The 20473-nt window shown below is 54.9% G+C and overlaps 1 protein-coding gene across 2 annotated transcripts in view; it reads left to right on the top strand.

Moving 5' to 3' along the window:
• Nucleotides 1-20473, top strand: part of ttc19 (tetratricopeptide repeat domain 19) — a 75649-nt gene that overhangs the window by 26902 nt on the left and 28274 nt on the right. For both annotated transcript variants that reach the window (XM_072468545.1, XM_072468544.1), the window contains 3 exons: nucleotides 7819-7880; nucleotides 12849-12943; nucleotides 13342-13496. In XM_072468545.1, the coding sequence (XP_072324646.1) occupies nucleotides 7819-7880; nucleotides 12849-12943; nucleotides 13342-13496 (312 nt within the window). The remainder of the gene's footprint in view (nucleotides 1-7818; nucleotides 7881-12848; nucleotides 12944-13341; nucleotides 13497-20473) is intronic.

Raw genomic sequence — 20473 nt, 5'->3', positions numbered from 1 at the left:
TGTGAAGGCCAACATACCATTTGCCTTCTTTACTGCCTGCTGTACCTGCACGCTTACTTTCAGCGACTGATGCACGAGGACACCAAGGTCTCGCTGAGTATCCACCTCTCTAAATTTACACCCATTCCAATAATAATCTGCTTTCCTATTTTTGCTACCGAAACGGATAACCTCACATTTATCCACATTATACTGCATCTGCCATAAATATGCTCACTCACTCAGTCTACAAATCCCGCTGAAGCATCTCTGTATCCTCCTCACAGCTTACCCGCCCACCCAGCTTTGTATCATCTGCAAATTTGAAGATAGTACATTAGTTCCTTCATCCAAATCATTAATATATAATGTGAACTGTTGGGGTCCTACCACAGATCCCTGCTGTACCCTATGAGTCACTGCCTGCTAATCAGAAAAAGACCCATTTATTCCAACTTTTTGCATTCTATCCATCTCAAGACACTACCCGTAATCCCATGCACTTTAATTTTACATATTAATCTGCTATGTGAGACCTTGTCAAAAGCCTTCTAAATAAACCACATCCACCGGTTCTCCTTGGTCAACTATACTACTTACATCTTCAAAGAATTCTAGTAGATTTGTCAAGCATGATGTAAATCCATGCTAACTTTGTCCTTTTAACGTTCCTTGTCCTGTCCTTACTATTTTGTACAGTGTTATTATCTGATACTGGCCCTTGGTTTCTCTGCCTGTCACTTTTCTTATTCTCCTATCTGTATTTTTCTCTTGTTCTTGATTGCCCCTGCTCTGAGTCCTTACATAGGTTCCCATCCCCCTGTTATATTAGTTTAAAACCTCCCCAACAGCTCTAGCAAGTACCCCACCCCATTGGACATCAGTTCCAGTCCTGCCCAGGTGTAACCCGTCCAGTTTGTACAGGTCCCACTTCCCCCAGAACTGGTCCCAATGCCCCAGGAATCTGAAACCCTCCTCCTCACATCATCTCTTCAGCCACATATTCATCTGATACATCCTCCTATTTCTACTCTCACCAGCACGTGACTAGCTGCAACATGATTTCCCAACTCTTGTACTCCATGCCCTGGCTGATGAAAGCAAGCATGACATATGCTGCCTTAATCACCTTGGCCACCCGTGTTGCCATAAGGGAACTGTGGACCTGCACGCACAGATCCCTCTATGTTAATGTTCCTGAAGGTTCTGCCATTTACAGTATAATACAGACATAGATTTGATCCTTCACAGTGCATTGCCTCGCATTTGTCCGGATTAAACTCCATCTGCCATTTCTGTGCCCAAGTCTCCAATCTATCTATATCCTGTTGTATCTTCTGACAATCCTCAGCATTATCAGCAACTCCGCCAATCTTTGTGTCATCCACAAACTTGTTAATTAGACCATCCACATTTTCCTCCAGATCATTTATACATACTGCAAACAGCACTGATCCCTGCTGATCCACTAGCTACAGATCTCCATTCAGAAAAACACCCTCCCACCGCTGCTCTCTGTCTTCTATCACCAAGCCAGTTCTGTATCCATCTAGCCAGCCCATCCCGAATCCCATGTGATTTTAGTTTTTGTACCAGTCTGCCATGTGGGACCTTGTCAAACACCTTGGACAAACAGTCCATATAAACCACATCCACAGCCATTTTGATCAATTTTCTTTGTCACCTCTTCAAAAAACTCAATCAAGTTGGTGAGACCTGACCTTCCCCGTACAAAACCATGCTGCCTGTCACCAACTAGTCCATTTTTCTCCAAATGTCCATATATCCTGTCCCTCTAAATCTTTTACAAAAGCTTCCCCACCACTGATGTCAGGCTCACCAGCCTATAATTTGCTGTATTATCCCTGCTTCCTTTCTTAAACAAAGGAATGACATTGTTTATTCTCCTCTGGAACCTCGCCTGTGGTCCAAGAGGAAGTGAAGATATCAGTTAAGGCCTCAGCTATTTCTGCCCTTGCCTCCCGCAGTAACTTGGAATAGATCCCATCCGGCCCCGGGGACTTGTCTACTTTAATGCAATTTAGGATACTCAACACTTCCTCCTTTGATATATTGACATTCTCAAGAGCGTCCACACACCTATCCTGACCTCAACATCCATTATGTCCTTCTCCCTGATGAATACCGATGCAAAGTACTCATTAAGGATTTCACCCACTTTCTGTGCTTCCACACATAACTTCCCTCCATTATCCTTGAGTGAGCCTACTCTTTCTCTTGCTACCCTCTTTTTCCTAATATAGGCATAAAAAGCCGTGGGATTTTCCTTGAGCATGTTTGTTAACGACATTTCATGGCCCCATTTGTCCTCCTAATTCCATGTTTTAGTTCCTTCTTACTTTCACTGTCTCCTCAAGGGCTTTGTCAGTTTTTAGATGCCTCGATCTATCGTTTGCTTCCTTTTTCCTTTTGACTAAGTTTACAATTTCCATTGTCATCCATGGTTCCTAAATCCTGCCATTTCTATCCTTCATTTTGCGGGGACATGCCTGTCTTACACTTCAATCAACTGGCCTTTAAAAGCCTCACACATGTCCGACGTGGATTTGCCCTCAAATAATCGCTCTCAAGCCACATTCGCCACTTTCGGTCTAATTTGGATGTCATTGGCCCTCGCCCAATTAAGCACCTTCGCCCGCGGGCTACTCTTGTCCTTATCTATGATTGCTCGAAATCTTATGGAATTATGGTCACTAAGCCCAAAATGTCCCCCACTGGGCAGCACGGTAGCACAGTGGCTAGCACAGTTGCTTCACAGCTTCAGGGTCACAAATTCGATTCCTGGCTTGGTCACTGCCTGTGCAGAGTCTGCACGTTCTCCCTGTGTCTGCTTGGGTTTCCTCTGGGTGCTCCGGTTTCCTCCCACAGTCCAAAGATATTCAGGTTAGGTGGATTGGCCATGCTAAATTGCCCTTAGTTTCCAAAGAAAAGGTTAGGTGGGGTTACTAGTTTATGGGGGTCGGGTGGAGGCGTGGGCTTAAGTGTGGTGCTCTTTCCAAGGGCCGGTGCAGACTTCATGGACATGTTAGAGGTAAAACTATTCACACGAAGGCCTGAGGATGAGGATAAAGAAGCAGTTTATTATTTCAGATCTGGGAGAAAGATTTGGAGACGACGCAGTCTTGCAATCCTCTTTCTCACTTGAGTTAACGTTCGCATTGGGTTAATATACAGATTCAAGGAGCGGAATTAGTTGCATTTATTTACATACAATCAATCAACTATATTCGCATCACAATCCATTACATGCAGTCAATCAATTTTCTTAATATGCCAGTTATCACATATATGGTTAAAGTGGATGTTGTCTCACCCGCCCCTAACTTCATACAGAAGTCACTCAAAACTAACAGACGGATATGTCCTGTCTACAGCGGGGGACCTTCAACTTGTACATTGCATTCCTTGTTCTGTGAAGCTGTTATCACAACTGTTAAAATACTCCCTATACATACCCACGCCTGGTTCTCATGAGGTACAAAGAAAAGTACCTCACAGGAACAGGCCCTTCGGCCCTCCAAGCCCGTGCCGACCATGCTGCCCGTTTAAACTAAAATCTTCTACACTTCCGGGATCCGTATCCCTCTATTCCCATCTATTCATGTATTTGTCAAGATGCCCCTTAAATGTCACTATCGTCCCTGCTTCCACCACCTTCTCCGGCAGCGAGTTCCAGGCACCCACTACCCTCTGTGTAAAAAAAACTTGCCTCGTACAACTACTCTAAACCTTGCCCCTCTCACCTTAAACCTATGCCCCCTAGTAATTGACCCCTCTACCCTGGGGAAAAGCCTCTGACTATCCACTCTGTCTTTGCCCCTCATAGTTTTGTAGACCTCTATCAGGTCGCCCCTCAAACTCCGTCGTTCCAGTGAGAACAAACCGAGTTTATTCAACCGCTCCTCATAGCTAATGCCCTCCATACCAGGCAACATCCTGGTAAATCTCTTCTGCACCCTCTCTAAAGCCTCCGCATCCTTCTGGTAGTGTGACGACCAGAATTGAACACTATAACTCCAAGTGTGGCCTAACTAAGGTTCTATACAGCTGCAACATGACTTGCTAATTCTTATACTCAGTGCCCCGGCCAATGAAGGCAAGCATGCCGTATGCCTTCTTGACTGCCTTCTCCACCTATGTTGCCCCTTTCAGTGACCTGTGGACCTGTACACCTAGATCTCTGACTTTCAATACTCTTGAGGGTTCTGCCATTCACTGTATATTCCCTACCTGCATTAGACCTTCCAAAATGCATTACCTCACATTTGTCCGGATTAAACTCCATCTGCCATCTCTCCGCCCAAGTCTCCAAACTATCTAAATCCTGCTGTATCCTCTGATAGTCCTCATCGCTATCCACAATTCCACCAACCTTTGTGTCATCTGCAAACTTACTAATCAGACCAGTTATATTTTCCTCCAAATCATTTATATATACTACAAAGAGCAAAGGTCCCAGCACTGATCCCTGTGGAACACCACTGGTCACAGCCCTCCAATTAGAAAAGCACCCTTCCATTGCTACTCTCTGCCTTCTATGACCTAGCCAGTTTTGTATCCACCTTGCCAGCTCACCCTTGATCCCGTGTGACTTCACCTTTTGTACCAGTCTGCCATGAGGGACCTTGTCAAAGGCCTTACTGAAGTCCATATAGACAACATCCACTGCCCTACCTGCATCAATCATCTTTGTGACCTCTTCGAAAAACTCTATCAAGTTAGTGAGACACGACCTCCCCTTCACAAAACCATGCTGCCTCTCAGTAATATGTCCATTTGCTTCCAAATGGGAGTAGATCCTGTCTCGAAGAATTCTCTCCAGTAATTTCCCTCCCACTGACATAAGGCTCACTGGCCTGTAGTTCCCTGGATTATCCTTGCTACCCTTCTCAAACAAAGGAATAACATTGGCTATTCTCCAGTCCTCCGGAACATCACCTGAAAACAGTGAGGATCCAAAGATTTCTGTCAAGGCCTCAGCAATTTCCTCTCGAGCCTCCTTCAGTATTCTGGGGTAGATCCCATCTGGCCCTGGGGAATTATCTACCTTAATATTTTCCAAGGCGCCCAACACCTCGTCTTTTTGGATCTCAATGTGACCCAGGCTATCTACACACCCTTCTCCAGACTCAACATCCACCAATTCCTTCTCTTTGGTGAATACTGATGCAAAGTATTCATTTAGTACCTCGCGCATTTTCTCTGGCTCCACACATAGATTTCCTTGCCTATCCTTCAGTGGGCCGACCCTTTCCCTGGCTACCCTCTTGCTTTTTATGTATGTGTAGAAAGCCTTGGGATTTTCCTTAACCCTATTTGCCAATGACTTTTCGTGATCTCTTCTAGCCCTCCTGACTCCTTGCTTAAGTTCCTTCCTACTTTCCTTGTATTCCACACAGGCTTCGTCTGTTCCCAGCCTTCTAGCCCTGACAAATGCCTCCTTTTTCTTTTTGACGAGGCCTACAATATCTCTCGTTATCCAAGGTTCCTGAAATTTGCAGTATTTATCCTTCTTCCGCACAGGAACATGCCGGTCCTGAATTCCTTTCAACTGACATTTGAAAGCCTCCGACATGTCAGATGTTCATAGATTATCATAAACTTTACAGTGCAGAAGGAGGCCATTCGGCCCATTAAGTCTGCACCGGCTCTTGGAAAGAGCACCCTACCCAAGGTCAACACCTCCACCCTATCCCCATAACCCAGTAACCCCACCCAACACTAAGGGCAATTTTTGACACTAAGGGCAATTTATCATGGCCAATCCACCTAACCTGCACATCTTTGGACTGTGGGAGGAAACCGGAGCACCCGGAGGAAACCCACGGACACATGGGGCGGATGTGCAGACTCCGCACAGACAGAGACCCAAGCCGGAATCGAACCTGGGACCCTGGAGCTGTGAAGCAATTGTGCTATCCACGATGCTACCGTGCTGCCCGTTGTTGATTTACCCTCAAACATCCTCCCCCAATCCAGGTTCTTCAGTTCCCGCCTAATATTGTTATAATTAGCCTTCCCCCCAATTTAGCACATTCACCCTAGGACCACTCTTATCCTTGTCCACCAGCACTTTAAAACTTACTGAATTGTGGTCACTGTTCCCAAAATGCTCCCCGACTGAAACTTCTACAATCTGGCCGGGCTCATTTCCCAATACCAGGTCCAGTACAGCCCCTTCCTTAGTTGGACTGTCTACGTATTGTTTTAAGATGCCCCCCTGGGTGCTCCTTACAAACTCTGCCCCGTCCAGGCCCCTGGCACTAAGTGAGTCCCAGTCAATATTGGGGAAGTTGAAGTCTCCCATCACAACAACCCTGTTGTTTTTACTCGTTTCCAAAATCTGTCTACCTATCTGCTCCTCTATCTCCCGCTGGCTGTTGGGAGGCCTGTAATAAACCCCCAACATTGTGACTGCACCCCTCTTATTCCTGATCTCTATCCATATAGCCTCCTGCCCTCTGAGGTGTCCTCCCATAGTACAGCTGTGATATTCTCCCTAACCAGTAGCGCAACTCCGCCATCCATTTTACATCCCCCTCTATCCCGCCTGAAACATCTAAATCCTGGAACGTTTAGCTGCCAATCCTGTCCTTCCCGCAACCAGGTCTCTGTAATGGCAACAACATCATAGTTCCAAGTACTAATCCAAGCTTAAGTTCATCTGCCTTACCCATAATACTTCTTGCATTAAAACATATGCACTTCAAGCCACCAGACCAGCTGTTTTCAGCAACATCTCCGTGTCTGCTCTTCCTCAGAGCCATACTGGCCCTATTCCCTAATTCTCCCTCAATGCTTTCACCTTCTGACCTATTGCTCCGGTACCCACCCCCCCCTGCCATACTAGTTTAAGCCCTCCCGTGTGACACTAGCAAACCTCACTAGTTTACACAGTTAGTTTACACAGTTTGTAACTTATTGTTCAGGAATGTGGCTAGTTTGGCCGTTTTGAGTCTTTAGTATTGCTTTAATAGCTAACAGTCATTTTGTGTCCTTTCTGATATTAACAAGCATTGTGTAGACACTATCTGTTTCTACAAATTGCCTCTTCTAAACAGGCATCTAAGCTAATGAGTACCTTTTGTCTCAGCAGAACTATTCAAAAGTAATATAGGAGCAAAAATGTAGTTACAGAGCCAACTATAATTTAAATCATAGTCCAGTATCAAAAAATGCCCTCCAACAGACCGAATGGCCTCCTTCTGCACTGTAAATTCTATGAAACATCAATCAGCTGGCCTGGCTCACTCCCCAATACCAAGTCTAGTATGGCCCCCTCCCAGGTTGGATTGTCAACATACTGGATCAAAAAGCCCTCCTGGACACATCTAGCAAATTGCTCTCCACCCTAGCCCCTGGCTGTAAGGGATTCCCAGTCAATACGGGGGAGGTTAAAGTCGCCCATCACAACTACCCTGCTTTTTTTCACACCTTTTCAGTATCTGACTACACAACTGGAACTCCGTCTCCTGCGGGCTGTTGGGAGGTCCATCGTACACTCCCAGCATTGTGATTTCACCCTTCTTATTCCTGAACTCCATCCATAATGCCTCACTACAAGATCCCTCCAATGTGTCCTCCCTCAATACAGCTGTAATTAGCTCCCTGATCAGCAATGCAACTCCCCCACCTCCTGCTTCCCCTTCTGTCCCGTCTAAAACACCGATATCTCAATGTTAAGCTGCCAGTCCTGTCCCTCCTTTAACCAAGTCTCCGTAATTACAATTACAGTAAGAGTTGCTTTTGACAGGGCACTGGGAAGGGGATAGCAGAAGTGTAATGTGGCGAATAACTGGTTTCTCTCGGCTTCCACAGGATGACAATGCTGTGATTGAGATGTCCCTCAAGTTGTGCAGCATCTACGCGAGCACTGAGCAGTGAGTACATTAGACGTAGCAAACCAATCTCCCAAGGAGTGACCTTGGGAATCCACCTCCACCCCCCCCCCCCCCCCCCCCTGCTGAATCCACCACTTCCTCAGCCAGCCAGTCAGGTGCAGGGTTCGTGAGTGAAGATATTTGTCCTCCCCGCATTCCTAAATAACCAGACCTTTGTACTATGACTCCTCAGCTAGGGGAAACTTCCTTACTACATCGAACTTGTCGAGCTCCTCAAGAATTCTGTACGTTTCATTGAGATCAACTCTTATTCTTCGAACCTGAGAACACCGGCCCAGTCGCTTCAATCTCTCCTCATTAGACAATCCTTCCATCCCAGGGATTTGTCTGCTCAGCCTTCATTACTCCCTCTATGGCAAGTATATCCTTCCAACCATAACCGTACATGGGCGGCACGGTAGCACAGTGGTTAGCACTGCGGCTTCACAGATTCTGGGTCCCAGGTTCGATTCCTGGCTTGGGTCACTGTCTGTGCGGAGTCTACACGTTCTCCCCTGTGTCTGCGTGGGTTTCCTCCGGGTGCTCCGGTTTCCTCTGTTGCTAACTTTTGGTTGGTTCAATTGGCTCTGTTTTATACCCTTTGCTCTAGAGTCGCCAGGTATCTTTATGACTCCGCCACGAGGTTCAAGTAATGATCAATAACTCAATACACCAATTAGTAAGATTCAAATCAAAGCACATTTATTATACACAGTAAATCGCTACTCATGCATAAATTTTACTTTCTAGGCTATTTCTACAACTGACAGGCCAATACTTAAGCTTCAGACTGGCCCACCAGGTCAGGGGAACAAATGGCCTTTTGTTCGGGTTCTGAAACTGCGGGATTCGAAGCTGGTATGGACTGGTAGCTAGGAGCACCTATCTCGTAGCGAGCGTTGACTTAAGACTCTTGTTCTTGGAGGCAGCTGGACAGGTCACTCTCGGGTTGCTTCGCGTTGCTGAGTGACCCTGTCAAGAAGGACGATTTGAACTTGGGGGCTTTCCTTTATAGTCCCCAGGGGCTTCCCGCCTTTCGGGGCGGACCCCGTACCTGGTTTCAATTGATTGGACTTCGTTCCAATCGCTTGGTTCGATTTTCTCCAATACTGGAGCGGTTCCCTGATCGATGGGCGGTCTTTAGGTGTCCGTTAACCTCTTTTGTGTTGGCTCCTGCTGGCGCCGAGGAGTCTGGCTTGGCCTTGTTTACCTTCAATGTTTTGATTGTTCCCGGGGATCGCTCATTAGTATGTAGATGGCTGCTACGTTATTATGCCGATGGTTGCTGGTATCGATGCTGTCTGGGCTTTTGCACAGTCTAATCCACCGTAAACTTGCACCTGCTAGTTTCTGCCTGTGTTGGCTGAATTTCCCTTCAGCCTTTGCTGTTCTCCATTTTAAGTCGGGAATTGGCCAACCCAGGTGGCTACACCTCCCACAGTCCAAAAATGTGGATTGGCCATGCTAAACTGCCCTTGGTGTCCAAAAAGGTTAGGTGGGGGAGAGGGTGGAAGTGTGGGCTTAAGTAGGGTGCTCTTTCCAAGGGCCGGTGCAGACTCGGTGGGTCGAATGGCCTCCTGTGAATTCTATGATAATACACCAGGTGTGGTCTCAGCAAGGCTTTATACAATTGCAGCACGATATCTTTACCCCGGTACATCGACCCCCTTACAATGAAGGCCATTTGCCTTCATAAATGCTTGCTACACCTACAGGTTAGCTTTAGTGACTCATGAACAAGGACACTCTGCTCGCTTTGGACATCGACACTTTCCAACATCTCACTATTTAAGAAATACTCTACTTTTCCATCTTGTCTGCCAGAAGCCTCTTTGCCTCCTCCTTATCGGGGGTTGGTTAGCTCAGTTGGCTGGTTTGTGATCCAGAACGATGGGTACAGTTCTCATGCCGGCTGAGATTATTCATGAAGCTCCCACCTTCTGAACTTTGCCCCTCGCCTGATGTGTGGAGATCCTCAGGTTAAATCCCCACCAGCCAGCTCTCCCCCTCAAAGCAGCCTATGGTCATCTGGGACTGTGGGGCCATTTACATTTTTTTACATTTATAACTTGCCTTCCCACCTTAAATACACACTCCCTCTCCCATTGGTGCACAGTGGCAGCCGTGTGTACCATCTACACGATGCACTGCAGTAACTCACCAAGGTTCCTTCATCACCTTCCAAACCCACTACCACCTCCATCGAGAAGGACAAGGAACTCCGATACACTGTGCCCCCCCACTCATTCCCTTCCATCTGCCTTCCCAGGTTGCATAACCTGTAATCCCCTTACTGAAAAAAAAAGTTACCAAACAAAAGCAAAATACTGCACATGCAGGAAATCTGAAATAAAAATAGAACATTCTGGAAAAATTTGGATTTGTGGAGGGAGAAACAGAGTTGATGCTTCGACCTCAAATGACTCCTCAGAAAAATCTTGTCAATCTCTGTTTGGAAATTTGCAATTGACCCCCCCCATGTACATAAAAAGCAAGAGGGTAGCCAGGGAAAGGGTTGGCCCACTGAAGGATAGGCAAGGGAATCAATGTGTGGAGCCAGAGGAAATGGGCGAGGTACTAAATGAATACTTTGCATCAGTATTCACCAAAGAGAAGGAATTGGTAGATGTTGAGTCTGGAGAAGGGGGTGTAGATAGCCTGGGTCACATTGTGATCCAAAAAGACGAGGTGTTGGGTGTCTGAAAAAATATTAAGGTAGATAAGTCCCCAGGGCCTGATGGAATCTACCCCAGAATACTGAAGGAGGCTGGAGAGGAAATTGCTGAGGCCTTGACAGAAATCTTTGGATTCTCACTGTCTTCAGGTGATGTCCCGGCGGACTGGAGAATAGCCAATGTTGTTCCTCTGTTTAAGAAGAGTAGCAAGGATAATCCAGGGAACTACAGGCCGGTGAGCCTTACGTCAGTGGTAGGGAAATTACTGGAGAGAATTCTTCGAGACAGGATCTACTCCCATTTGGAAGCAAATGGACGTATTAGTGAGAGGCAGCATGGTTTTGTGAAGGGGGGTTGTGTCTCACTAACTTGATAGAGTTTTTCGAGGAGGTCACTAAGATGATTGATGCAGGTAGGGCAGTGGATGTTGTCTATATGGACTTCAGTAAGGCATTTGACAAGGTCCCTCATGGTAGACTGGTACAAAAGGTGAAGTCACACGGGATCAGGGGTGAGCTGGCAAGGTGGATACAGAACTGGCTAGGTCATAGAAGGCAGAGAGTAGCAATGGAAGGATGCTTTTCTAATTGGAGGGCTGTGACCAGTGGTGTTCCACAGGGATCAGTGCTGGGACCTTTGCAGTTTGTAGTATATATAAATGATTTGTAGGAAAATGTAACTGGTCTGATTAGTAAGTTTGCAGATGACACAAAGGTTAGTGGAATTGCGGATAGTGATGAGGACTGTCCGAGGATACAGCAGGATTTAGATTGTTTGGAGACTTGGGCGGAGAGATGGCAGATGGAGTTTAATCCGGACAAATGTGAGGTAATGCATTTTGGAAGGTCTAAAGCAGGTAGGGAATATACAGTGAATGGTAGAAACCTCAAGAGTATTGAAAGTCCGAGAGATCTAGGAGTACAGGTCCACAAACTACCCCAACCTAACCAGCCTCTCTCCATGGCTGAAACGCTCCAGCCCAGGCAATATCCTAGTGAATCTCCTCTGCACCCTCTCCAGTGGAAGAGTTTGGCGCCTCCGTGGTCCTCCTCTCCGCACTCCCTCTCCACGCTCCCCTCTTCCGCCCAAAAAAAAAAGGCATTATTATCTAAATGGAATGCAGATTCAGAATCCGAATGTGTCTGTGCAGAGGGATCTGGGTGTCTTTGATGATGAATTGCAGAGAGTCGTTATGCAGGGATTGACTGATTTGATTGTCACATGTGCCGAAGTACAGTGAAAGTATTTTTCTGCGGCCAAGGGAACGTACACATTACGTACATAGTGGACAAAAAGAATAATCAACAGAGAACATCACAAATTAATTGGTTACAGTGCGGAACAAGGGGCCAAACAAAGCAAATACACGAGCAAGAGCAGCATAGGGCGTTGTGAATAGTGTTCTTACAGGGAACAGATCAGTCCGAGGGGGAGTCGTTGAGTCTAATCGCTGTGGGGAAGAAGCTGTTTCTAAAAAGGCAATGGAATTTTAGCGTTAATTGCAAAAGGACTGGAGTATAAAAGTAAGAGAAGTATTGTTGCAATTGTATAGGGTGCTGGTGAGACCACATCTGGAGTATTGTGCCCAGTTTTGGTCTCCTTATTTGAGGAAGGATGTGGTGGCATTGGAGGCAGTTCAGAGGAGGTTCACCAGATTGAATCGAGGGATGAAAGGGTTGACATAAGAAGGGAGATTAAACAGTTTGGACATACTCGCTGGAGTTTAGAAGGATGAGAGGGGATCTGATCGAGGTGTATAAAATACTAACTGAGATTGATAAAGTAAACGTAGACCAAATGTTCTCCCTTGTGGGACAATCTAGAACGAGAGGTCACGCATATAGGTTGAGGGATGGTAGATTTAAAACTGAGATGAGGAGGAACTACTTCTCGCAGAGGGGGGTGAATTTGTGGAACTCGCTGCCCTGTAGTGCGGTGGAGTCGGAATCATTAAATGGTTTCAAGAAGGAGATTGATATATTTCTGATTTTTAAAAATGGGTTAAAGGGAAATGGGGAACAGGTGGGGCGGTGGATTAGAGACCAGGAAGAGATCGGCCACGACCTGATTGGATGGCGGAGCAGGCTCGAGGGGCTGAATTACCGACTGCTGCTCCTAATTCCCATGTTCCCCTTGGAGGGGGAGAGCTGGCTGGTGGTGATTTAACCTGTGGATCACTGCACGATGTTGAGAAGGCGGGGCCAATCCATCTTAAATGTCTGATTTAGATCAGCAGTTTATCTTGCCTGTGTAATCAGTCCATGTGAGTGATATTGTGTTTCTGCTTTCCCAGGCATGGTTTCGCAGTTGAAGGGTACAAATGGTGCATTGAGACACTGGAAGAGAAGATTCAGAGTCAGAAAGATCTTCCAGAGGAGTCCCTGTCGGGTAAGACTGTCTGTTGCTGGAATCAGTCCCATTGCTGCACACAGTCTGGATAAACCCAGTGTCTTCCTGGTCACCGAGTGATCAGTTCCTTCAGCACCTTCCTCACGTGGACTGCAGCGGTTCAAGAAGACACCTGACCACCACCTTGTGGAGGGTAATTAGGGTGGGTGATAAATGCTGGCCTGGCCAGAGAGGCCCACATTCCAGAAATTAATGAAAGAAAAAGCCTGCTCTGTGGTGTTTAACAATAGTAAATAGAGTGAGAAGCTGGCCTGGTTTGCTGGAGACAAATCCTGAAACATACAAACATCATTTCCACTCGGTGATGTTTTGAGCTTGTGAAAGTTGACATAGAAATGCAGTGAAATTCCTGTTTTTGTTCTTGGTTTATTTCCCAGCCCATGAGAAGGACAATACCCGCCTGTTATTGGGGATGAGCCTGGACTCGTGTGCCCGCTACATGATTAGCCGGAAGCAGCTGGAGTTGGCAGAAAGTCTGTACGAAAAGGCACTAGCAATCTCTCGCCAGGTGCAGGGAGAGACTCACCCACAGGTAAACCTGATGGTGGAGATTCTGCAGCAGCAATTGGGTAGCAGTCATCCCATCAGCGCCCCCTGCAGCTGCTCCACCCATCCTGCGCCCAGTCCGCTGTCTCTCGCTCAGCCGCTGCGCCCAGTCCGCTGTCTCTCGCTCAGCCGCTGCGCCCAGTCCGCTGTCTCTCGCTCAGCCGCTGCGCCCAGTCCGCTGTCTCTCGCTCAGCCGCTGCGCCCAGTCCGCTGTCTCTCGCTCAGCCGCTGCGCCCAGTCCGCTGTCTCTCGCTCAGCCGCTGCGCCCAGTCCGTTGTCTCGCTCAGCCGCTGCGCCCAGTCCGTTGTCTCTCACTCAACCGCTGCGCCCAGTCCGTTGTCTCTCACTCAGCCGCTGCGCCCAGTCCGCTGTCTCTCGCTCAGCCGCTGCGCCCAGTCCGCTGTCTCTCGCTCAGCCGCTGCGCCCAGTCCGCTGTCTCTCGCTCAGCCCCTCCGCCCAGTCCGCTGTCTCTCGCTCAGCCCAGTCCGTTGTCTCTCACTCAGCCACTGCGCCCAGTCCGTTGTCTCTCACTCAGCCCCTGCGCCCAGTCCGCTGTCTCTCGCTCCACCCAGTCCGCTGTCTCTCGCTCAGCCCCTCCGCCCAGTCCGCTGTCTCTCGCTCAGCCCCTCCGCCCAGTCCGCTGTCTCTCGCTCAGCCCCTCCGCCCAGTCCGCTGTCTCTCGCTCAGCCCCTCCGCCCAGTCCGCTGTCTCTCGCTCAGCCCCTCCGCCCAGTCCGCTGTCTCTCGCTCAGCCCCTCCGCCCAGTCCGCTGTCTCTCGCTCAGCCCCTCCGCCCAGTCCGCTGTCTCTCGCTCAGCCGCTGCGCCCAGTCCGCTGTCTCTCGCTGCACCCAGTCCGTTGTCTCGCTCAGCCGCTGCGCCCAGTCCGTTGTCTCTCACTCAGCCGCTGCGCCCAGTCCGTTGTCTCTCGCTCAGCCCCTCCGCCCAGTCCGCTGTCTCTCGCTCAGCCCCTCCGCCCAGTCCGCTGTCTCTCGCTCAGCCCCTCCGCCCAGTCCGCTGTCTCTCGCTCAGCCCCTCCGCCCAGTCCGCTGTCTCTCGCTCAGCCCCTCCGCCCAGTCCGCTGTCTCTCGCTCTGCCGCTGCGCCCAGTCCGCTGTCTCTCGCTCAGCCCCTCCGCCCAGCCCGCTGTCTCTCGCTCAGCCCCTCCGCCCAGCCCGCTGTCTCTCGCTCTGCCGTACTGCGCCCAGTCCGCTGTCTCTCGCTCAGTCGCTCTGCCGTACTCCGCCCAGTCCGCTGTCTCTCGCTCAGCCGTACTCCGCCCAGTCCGCTGTCTCTCGCTCAGTCGCTCTGCCGTACTCCGCCCAGTCCGCTGTCTCTCGCTCAGCCGCTGCGCCCAGTTCCGCTGTCTCTCGCTCAGCCCTCCGCCCAGTCCGCTGTCTCTCGCTCAGCCGCTCCGCCCAGTCCGCTGTCTCTCGCTCAGCCCCTCCGCCCAGTCCGCTGTCTCTCGCTCAGCCCCTCCGCCCAGTCCGCTGTCTCTCGCTCAGCCCCTCCGCCCAGTCCGCTGTCTCTCGTTCAGCCGCTCCGCCCAGTCCGCTGTCTCTCGTTCAGCCGCTCCGCCCAGTCCGCTGTCTCTCGTTCAGCCACTGCGCCCAGTCCGCTGTCTCTCGCTCAGCCGCTGCGCCCAGTCCGCTGTCTCTCGCTCAGCCCCTCCGCCCAGTCCGCTGTCTCTCGCTCAGCCCCTCCGCCCAGTCCGCTGTCTCTCGCTCAGCCCCTCCGCCCAGTCCGCTGTCTCTCGCTCAGCCCCTCCGCCCAGTCCGCTGTCTCTCGCTCTGCCGCTGCGCCCAGTCCGCTGTCTCTCGCTCAGCCCCTCCGCCCAGCCCGCTGTCTCTCGCTCAGCCCCTCCGCCCACCCCGCTGTCTCTCGCTCTGCCGCTGCGCCCAGTCCGCTGTCTCTCGCTCAGCCCCTCCGCCCACCCCGCTGTCTCTCGCTCTGCCGTACTGCGCCCAGTCCGCTGTCTCTCGCTCAGTCGCTCTGCCGTACTCCGCCCAGTCCGCTGTCTCTCGCTCAGCCGTACTCCGCCCAGTCCGCTGTCTCTCGCTCAGCCGTACTCCGCCCAGTCCGCTGTCTCTCGCTCTGCCGTACTCCGCCCAGTCCGCTGTCTCTCGCTCAGCCGCTGCGCCCAGTTCCGCTGTCTCTCGCTCAGCCCCTCCGCCCAGTCCGCTGTCTCTCGCTCTGCCGCTGCGCCCAGTCCGCTGTCTCTCGCTCAGCCCCTCCGCCCAGTCCGCTGTCTCTCGCTCAGCCCCTCCGCCCAGTCCGCTGTCTCTCGCTCAGCCCCTCCGCCCAGTCCGCTGTCTCTCGCTCAGCCGCTGCGCCCAGTCCGCTGTCTCTCGCTCAGCCGCTGCGCCCAGTCCGCGGTCTCTCGCTCAGCCGCTGCGCCCAGTCCGCGGTCTCTCGCTCAGCCGCTGCGCCCAGTCCGCTGTCTCTCGCTCAGCCCCTCCGCCCAGTCCGCTGTCTCTCGCTCAGCCCCTCCGCCCAGTCCGCTGTCTCTCGCTCAGCCGCTGCGCCCAGTCCGCTGTCTCTCGCTCAGCCCCTCCGCCCAGTCCGCTGTCTCTCGCTCAGCCCCTCCGCCCAGTCCGCAGTCTCTCGCTCAGCCGCTGCGCCCAGTCCGCTGTCTCTCGCTCAGCCCCTCTGCCCAGTCCGCTGTCTCTCGCTCAGCCCCTCCGCCCAGTCCGCTGTCTCTCGCTCAGCCGCTCCGCCCAGTCCGCTGTCTCTCGCTCAGCCGCTCCGCCCAGTCCGCTGTCTCTCGCTCAGCCGCTCCGCCCAGCCCGCTGTCTCTCGCTCAGCCCCTCCGCCCACCCCGCTGTCTCTCGCTCTGCCGTACTGCGCCCAGTCCGCTGTCTCTCGCTCAGTCGCTCTGCCGTACTCCGCCCAGTCCGCTGTCTCTCGCTCAGCCGTACTCCGCCCAGTCCGCTGTCTCTCGCTCAGTCGCTCTGCCGTACTCCGCCCAGTCCGCTGTCTCTCGCTCAGCCGCTGCGCCCAGTTCCGCTGTCTCTCGCTCAGCCCCTCCGCCCAGTCCGCTGTCTCTCGCTCTGCCGCTGCGCCCAGTCCGCGGTCTCTCGCTCTGCCGCTCCGCCCAGTCCGCTGTCTCTCGCTCAGCCGCTCCGCCCAGTCCGCTGTCTCTCGCTCAGCCCCTCCGCCCAGTCCGCTGTCTCTCGCTCAGCCCCTCCGCCCAGTCCGCTGTCTCTCGCTCAGCCCCTCCGCCCAGTCCGCTGTCTCTCGTTCAGCCGCTCCGCCCAGTCCGCTGTCTCTCGTTCAGCCCCTCCGCCCAGTCCGCGGTCTCTCGCTCAGCCCCTCCGCCCAGTCCGCTGTCTCTCGCTCAGCCGCTGCGCCCAGTCCGCGGTCTCTCGCTCAGCCGCTGCGCCCAGTCCGCGGTCTCTCGCTCAGCCGCTGCGCCCAGTCCGCGGTCTCTCGCTCAGCCGCTGCGCCCAGTCCGCGGTCTCTCGCTCAGCCGCTGCGCCCAGTCCGCTGTCTCTCGCTCAGCCCCTCCGCCCAGTCCGCTGTCTCTCGCTCAGCCCCTCCGCCCAGTCCGCTGTCTCTCGCTCAGCCGCTGCGCCCAGTCCGCTGTCTCTCGCTCAGCCCCTCCGCCCAGTCCGCTGTCTCTCGCTCAGCCCCTCCGCCCAGTCCGCAGTCTCTCGCTCAGCCCCTCCGCCCAGTCCGCTGTCTCTCGCCCAGCCGCTGCGCCCAGTCCGCGGTCTCTCGCTCCGCCGCTGCGCCCAGTCCGCGGTCTCTCGCTCAGCCGCTGCGCCCAGTCCGCGGTCTCTCGCTCAGCCGCTGCGCCCAGTCCGCGGTCTCTCGCTCAGCCGCTGCGCCCAGTCCGCGGTCTCTCGCTCAGCCGCTGCGCCCAGTCCGCTGTCTCTCGCTCAGCCGCTGCGCCCAGTCCGCTGTCTCTCGCTCAGCCCCTCCGCCCAGTCCGCTGTCTCTCGCTCAGCCCCTCTGCCCAGTCCGCTGTCTCTCGCTCAGCCCCTCCGCCCAGTCCGCTGTCTCTCGCTCAGCCCCTCCGCCCAGTCCGCAGTCTCTCGCTCAGCCGCTGCGCCCAGTCCGCTGTCTCTCGCTCAGCCCCTCTGCCCAGTCCGCTGTCTCTCGCTCAGCCCCTCTGCCCAGTCCGCTGTCTCTCGCTCAGCCCCTCTGCCCAGTCCGCTGTCTCTCGCTCAGCCGCTGCGCCCAGTCCGCTGTCTCTCGCTCAGCCGCTCCGCCCAGTCCGCTGTCTCTCGCTCAGCCGCTCCGCCCAGTCCGCTGTCTCTCGCTCAGCCGCTCCGCCCAGTCCGCTGTCTCCCGCTCAGCCGCTCCGCCCAGTCCGCTGTCTCCCGCTCAGCCGCTGCGCCCAGTCCGCTGTCTCTCGCTCAGTCGTTCTGCCCGTACTGCGCCCAGTCCACTGCCTCTCGCTCAGCCGCTCTGCCCGTGCTGCGCCCAGTCCGCTGTCTCCCGCTCAGCCGCTGCGCCCAGTCCGCTGTCTCCCGCTCAGCCGCTGCGCCCAGTCCGCTGTCTCTCGCTCAGTCGTTCTGCCCGTACTGCGCCCAGTCCACTGCCTCTCGCTCAGTCGCTCTGCCGTACTCCGCCCAGTCCGCTGTCTCTCGCTCAGTCGCTCAGCCGCTGCGCCCAGTCCGTTGTCCCTCGCTCAGCCGCTCCGCCCAGTCCGCGGTCTCTCGCTCAGTCGCTCAGCCGCTGCGCCCAGTCCGTTGTCCCTCGCTCAGCCGCTCCGCCCAGTCCGCTGTCTCTCGCTCAGTCGCTCAGCCGCTCCGCCCAGTCCGCTGTCCCTCGCTCAGCCGCTCCGCCCAGTCCGCTGTCCCTCGCTCAGCCGCTCCGCCCAGTCCGCTGTCCCTCGCTCAGCCGCTCCGCCCAGTCCGCTGTCCCTCGCTCAGCCGCTCCGCCCAGTCCGCTGTCTCTCGCTCAGTCGCTCAGCCGCTGCGCCCAGTCCGTTGTCCCTCGCTCAGCCGCTCCGCCCAGTCCGCTGTCTCTCGCTCAGTCGCTCAGCCGCTCCGCCCAGTCCGCTGTCCCTCGCTCAGCCGCTCCGCCCAGTCCGCTGTCCCTCGCTCAGCCGCTCCGCCCAGTCCGCTGTCCCTCGCTCAGCCGCTCCGCCCAGTCCGCTGTCTCTCGCTCAGCCCCTCCGCCCAGTCCGCTGTCTCTCGCTCAGCCGCTCCGCCCAGTCCGTTGTCCCTCGCTCAGCCCCTGCGCCCAGTCCGCTGTCTCTCGCTCAGCCGCTCCGCCCAGTCCGCTGTCTCTCGCTCAGCCCAGTCCGTTGTCTCTCGCTCAGCCCCTGCGCCCAGTCCGCTGTCTCTCACTCAGCCCCTGCGCCCAGTCCGCTGTCTCGCTCAGCCGCTCCGCCCAGTCCGCTGTCTCTCGCTCAGCCCCTCCGCCCAGTCCGCTGTCTCTCGCTCAGCCCCTCCGCCCAGTCCGCTGCCTCTCGCTCAGCCCCTCCGCCCAGTCCGCTGTCTCTCGCTCAGCCGCTGCGCCCAGTCCGCTGTCTCTCGCTCAGCCGCTGCGCCCAGTCCGCTGTCTCTCGCTCAGCCGCTGCGCCCAGTCCGCTGTCTCGCTCAGCCCCTGCGCCCAGTCCGCTGTCTCTCACTCAGCCCCTGCGCCCAGTCCGCTGTCTCGCTCAGCCGCTCCGCCCAGTCCGCTGTCTCTCACTCAGCCCCTGCGCCCAGTCCGCTGTCTCGCTCAGCCGCTGCGCCCAGTCCGCTGTCTCGCTCAGCCCCTGCGCCCAGTCCGCTGTCTCTCACTCAGCCCCTGCGCCCAGTCCGCTGTCTCGCTCAGCCGCTCCGCCCAGTCCGCTGTCTCTCACTCAGCCCCTGCGCCCAGTCCGCTGTCTCTCGCTCAGCCGCTGCGCCCAGTCCGCTGTCTCGCTCAGCCCCTGCGCCCAGTCCGCTGTCTCTCACTCAGCCCCTGCGCCCAGTCCGCTGTCTCTCGCTCAGCCCCTGCGCCCAGTCCGCTGTCTCTCACTCAGCCCCTGCGCCCAGTCCGCTGTCTCTCGCTCCACCCAGTCCGCAGCCTCTCGCTCAGCCCCTCCGCCCAGTCCGCTGCCTCTCGCTCAGCCCCTCCGCCCAGTCCGCTGTCTCTCGCTCCACCCAGTCCGCTGTCTCTCGCTCAGCCGCTCCGCCCAGTCCGCTGTCTCTCGCTCAGCCGCTCCGCCCAGTCCGCTGTCTCTCCCTCAGCCCCTGCGCCCAGTCCGCTGTCTCTCCCTCAGCCCCTGCGCCCAGTCCGCTGTCTCTCGCTCAGACCCTGCGCCCAGTCCGCTGTCTCTCGCTCAGCCCCTCCGCCCAGTCCGCTGTCTCTCGCTCAGCCCCTCCGCCCAGTCCGCTGTCTCTCGCTCAGCCCCTCCGCCCAGTCCGCTGTCTCTCGCTCAGCCCCTCCGCCCAGTCCGCTGCCACTCGCTCAGCCCCTCCGCCCAGTCCGCTGTCTCTCGCTCAGCCGCTGCGCCCAGTCCGCTGTCTCTCGCTCAGCCTCTCCGCCCAGTCCGCTGTCTCTCGCTCAGCCGCTCCGCCCAGTCCGCTGTCTCTCGCTCAGCCCCTCCCCCCAGTCCGCTGTCTCTCGCTCAGCCCCTCCCCCCAGTCCGCTGTCTCTCGCTCAGCCCCTCCGCCCAGTCCGCTGTCTCTCGCTCAGCCCCTCCGCCCAGTCCGCTGTCTCTCGCTCAGCCCCTCCGCCCAGTCCGCTGTCTCTCGCTCAGCCCCTCCGCCCAGTCCGCTGTCTCTCGCTCAGCCCCTCCGCCCAGTCCGCTGTCTCTCGCTCAGCCGCTCCGCCCAGTCCGCTGTCTCTCGCTCAGCCCCTCCGCCCAGTCCGCTGTCTCTCGCTCAGCCCCTCCGCCCAGTCCGCTGTCTCTCGCTCTGCCGCTCCGCCCAGTCCGCTGTCTCTCGCTCAGCCCCTCCGCCCAGTCCGCTGTCTCCCTCTCAGCCGCTCCGCCCAGTCCGCTGTCTCTCGCTCAGCCGCTCCGCCCAGTCCGCTGTCTCTCGCT

Source organism: Scyliorhinus torazame, chromosome 11 (genome assembly GCF_047496885.1).
Source record: "Scyliorhinus torazame isolate Kashiwa2021f chromosome 11, sScyTor2.1, whole genome shotgun sequence".
NCBI classification, from domain to species: Eukaryota; Metazoa; Chordata; class Chondrichthyes; order Carcharhiniformes; family Scyliorhinidae; genus Scyliorhinus; species Scyliorhinus torazame.
This window is presented reverse-complemented; position numbering and strand designations above follow the sequence as displayed.